This window comes from Lathyrus oleraceus, chromosome 1 (genome assembly GCF_024323335.1).
Source record: "Lathyrus oleraceus cultivar Zhongwan6 chromosome 1, CAAS_Psat_ZW6_1.0, whole genome shotgun sequence".
NCBI lineage: Eukaryota > Viridiplantae > Streptophyta > Magnoliopsida > Fabales > Fabaceae > Lathyrus > Lathyrus oleraceus.
Window position 1 is genome coordinate 8,443,269 of NC_066579.1, and position 3,971 is coordinate 8,447,239.

The window sequence follows — 3,971 nt, forward strand, 5'->3', positions numbered from 1 at the left end:
TAAATATCACTCTATAAATAGAGTTCTAAGCCTTGTTTATTTTACCACAGCCACTCATTTCTTCTTCCACAAGTAACATTTTATTCTTCTTCCTTTGTTATTCTCTAACTACATTGCCATGGCCGATGAAGTGATTCTTCTAGATTTCTGGCCAAGTCCGTTCGGAATCAGGCTCAGAATAGCCCTTGCTGAAAAGGGTATTAAGTATGAGTACAAAGATGAAGACTTGAAGAACAAAAGCCCTTTGTTATTACAAATGAACCCTATTCATAAGAAAATTCCTGTACTCATTCACAATGGCAAACCCATTTGTGAATCTCTTATTATTCTTCAGTATATTGACGAGGTTTGGAATGATAAATCTCCTTTGTTGCCTTCTGATCCTTATCAGAAATCACAGGCTAGATTTTGGGCTGATTTTGGTGACAAGAAGGTATATAAATTAAATTTACACCCTTATTCCATGATTCATTGCATGTCATTCTTTGTTGCTTAGAATTTCTTCATCATTGTGCCTTTTTAGATCCTTTTCCCACTAGTTGGTGAAAGTTTTATTCTTTTCCGTTTTAAGTATTAAGGCTGTGTCACATCATAGTGTCTGGCTGGAACATACCCACTTCTGGAAAATCTTACAAAAACTATTTATAACCTATTTATGACATTCCTATTTTGTTTTTATAAATAGGTTTTTCTAACTTATTATGGAAAGTTATAAAAACTGTTTATTTATATTTTAGACTTTCATTGTGAAATAGATCTATGAAACTGGAAAGAACCTTTGGACTAAAAAAGGAGAAGAGCTAGAAGCTGCAAAGAAGGAATTCATAGAAGTCCTCAAATTGTTGGAGCAAGAGTTGGGAGACAAGAGTTATTTTGGTGGAGACAAACTTGGTTTTGTGGATGTTGCACTTATTCCATTCTACGCTTGGTTTAAAGGCTATGAGACCTTTGGTAACATCAATATAGAGAAGGAGTGTCCCAAGTTCATTGGTTGGGCTAAGAGATGTATCAAGATTGAGAGTTTTTCAAAGTCTATTCCTGATCAGGATAAGGTCTATCAGTTCATTGTGGAGATGAGGAAGATGATGGGCATTGAGTAGGTTGGGTATTATGTTTTAATAAATGGTGAGTTTGGCAAAATCATGATGCTGTTTTGTTTTTGTTCAAGTTTCAAATGCAGCTTCTCCCAAAATTGCAGTGGCTTATTCTCGTTCTTACCCCGAATCAGGACCCGCACTAAATTATTTCAGTTATTTTATCCTTTATGATAGCACAGTTATGTAATAAAAAGGCACTTTGATGTGTCAAGCTCTATGCTTTTAGTAGGAAAGGTTTGGAATTTTTTTGAAGTTGTGATTGATCTTTGATCTGTTTGTTCTTTTAATGGAATGTAATGTGAAAGAAAGTATTTATTGTTCATAATTGGAATCTGATTTGGTCATGTGAAGCAATGGTACTCTATTTTAGATAGATTACCCGTATCGGGTATCGATCGTATGGTATGCATCGAAGCCACGTATCAATTTTTTTTTTTTAAAGTTGATAGACCAATCAATACATATTTAGTACCACGTACTCAAATTTTTTTAAAAAAAAAATTGGATGGTATAATTTAGACTTTTTATTGAGTAAAAATTAAATTAATTATAAATAAAAAAATTATTTCTCAATCAAATTCTTCATCTTCTACCGAGAGAAATTGGAGCACATATGAATTTATTCACTCATTGAAAAGGAACAGGTTTAATTAAAAGAGGGTTGAGGAATTAAGTTTTGTTCATACAAAATTATGTCTTCTCGTAAAAAATAGTAAGGTTTATAATGAAGGAGCAACAAAAATGTGGGATATTGGTGGTGATGAATGAAATCTATTTGATATAGTTTGTATTCTTGAAGGTGCTAGTCTTTTTCTCGATGAGTCTAGGAGTGTTCGAAACCCAAGCAACCCAGTAGAAAACTGCAAGTCGAACCAAATCAAATTGAAACCGCAAAAAAAATGTATTTAGTTCAGATGTATTTGGGTCATGTTTTAACAAAATCATACGATTCAATTCGGTTTACGATTTATATTTTGCAAACTGAACCAAACCGAATCAAATCACATTATGTACAACCGAAATTTCACTTAACTGACATTCAACAAAAACTTAAATCTATTATGCCTTAACCTTATGATTACGAACAATTTTCTCTTCCTCGCATTTAGAGTTTCAGTTTCAGTCTTCTAAAATCTCTCATAACAGTATCACACCTTCTTCGTCATATATATGTTGCATTTTCTTTTCTAATCTCAACTCTCTTATATTCTTTATTTTTCACCTTCTCATTTTTATGCAATTGTTCCCTTTCCAATTTTATTTTTATCGCACCTTTCTTCTCTAATCTTCCATCTCTTTCATTCTTTCTTTTTCATCTTCATTAATCTCTCATCTCCTCTATTATTTTGCTTTCATTATGATATTTTTAATATTGTTTTATGCTATTATTTTATATTTATTTTTTCACTTTTGACTAATATGATTTTTACATATTAAATGAGAAATTATATTGTTCAAGTTTTGTTCTTATTTGGTAGTATATGAATGACTAAATACAAAATATATTTTTATCTATATGTGTATGTATGACTCAATAATTTTTTTGTGAAAAATTGAACCAACCGAACTGAACCAAACCCTATTGGTTTAGTTTGGTTTAATTTTTAGTTTTATTTCTAAAAGTCAACCGAACCAAACCAAACCGCATGATTTTTTCTTTTGTAATTCGGATGACTTTTAACGTCAAAATCACACAAACCGCACTACGAACGCTCATAGATAAATCTGAACTAGAAACTGTTCTTTTTAATGATACTGGAGAGGAAAATATTGATATTCAATCATGATTTCATGATTTATTGATACTTTTTAAGTGTGATTTATTTATGTTATTGCGACGATATTATTTTTTAAAGCAAATTATTTTGTAGTTTTATTGTTTTGTTGTTATTTAAACAATATATCTCCATTGTTATTTTTATAATTGCATTAAAAAAGTTATATTAATGTACCCGTATCTTTTTTATTTTATTTTAAATATTGTACTCCGTATTAGTATCTGTATCAGGCATTGGATACGTATCTGTACCTAAGCAACGCAGCTGAAGGCCAACAAGTTGCCTCAATCCACATTTCAGAAGTTGTTTTAAATTTGGTTATATCAGATCTCTCTAAAACCAAATCTTTATGTAATGTGTTTTATACTTGTTTATGTGAGTGTTTTATAACAAATAAATAGTTCCAAAGGTAACACTACGCATAGTAATATTCGTCCAAGAGTACCGTTAAGAGTTCCACATCAGACAATGGTCTGAACATGTGTTTATAAATGGGGGCAACCCTCACCATATAAATCAATTTTGTAGGATTGAGTTAGACCTAACCATATTTCTTAATATGGTATCAGAGTCTCGTTCAAGATCTAGTGGGCCACCTACTATTAAGTTTTTGCTATCGGGCCATCCACCATTTATTTTTACATTCCAGATGTTCAGTCCTGTGCATGAGAGGATGTATTAAGATTCACACATCGGATAATATATGGTCTGAATATGTCTTTATAAATGAGGGCAGTCCTCATCCTATAAGTCGGTTTTGTAGGGTTGAGTTAGGCACAACCATATTTCTTAACAATCTCATTGTTTAGTTCAATTGTTTATTGTTATTTTATTTTTCACGATTCTCAACCCTTTCTATATAATGACAACACCGACAATACACCTTAGCCATTCACTTCTGTGTCCAATTCTATTTTATTTTTTTTGAAGTCTTCTATCTCAATAATGATGATTCTGATAAATTTCTGGTCAAATCATTATGGCATGAGGGTCTTAATGACATTAGAGAAAAAAAAGGGTATCAAGTAAAATGGAAGAATCCATTTGCAAGTCACTAAATATAATTGAAAATGTTGATGAAGGTTGAAATAATCAT

At 31.4% G+C, this 3,971-nt stretch overlaps 1 protein-coding gene across 1 annotated transcript; it reads left to right on the top strand.

Annotated features, from left to right (window-relative positions):
• On the top strand, window positions 1-1,389 carry LOC127121172 (probable glutathione S-transferase). The gene is made up of 2 exons (XM_051051782.1): window positions 1-433; window positions 756-1,389. The coding sequence occupies exons 1-2, from the start codon at window positions 119-121 to the stop codon at window positions 1,098-1,100; spliced, it is 660 nt and encodes a 219-aa protein (XP_050907739.1). The 5' UTR covers window positions 1-118; the 3' UTR covers window positions 1,101-1,389.
• Window positions 1,390-3,971: the final 2,582 nt, after the last annotated feature.

Coding starts and splice junctions, on each gene's coding strand:
- LOC127121172 (XM_051051782.1), top strand. CDS start 119: ATGGCCGATGAAGTGATTCTTCTAGATTTCTGGCCAAGTCCGTTCGGA. Junction 434..755: donor CTGATTTTGGTGACAAGAAG/GTATATAAATTA, acceptor ATTGTGAAATAG/ATCTATGAAACTGGAAAGAA.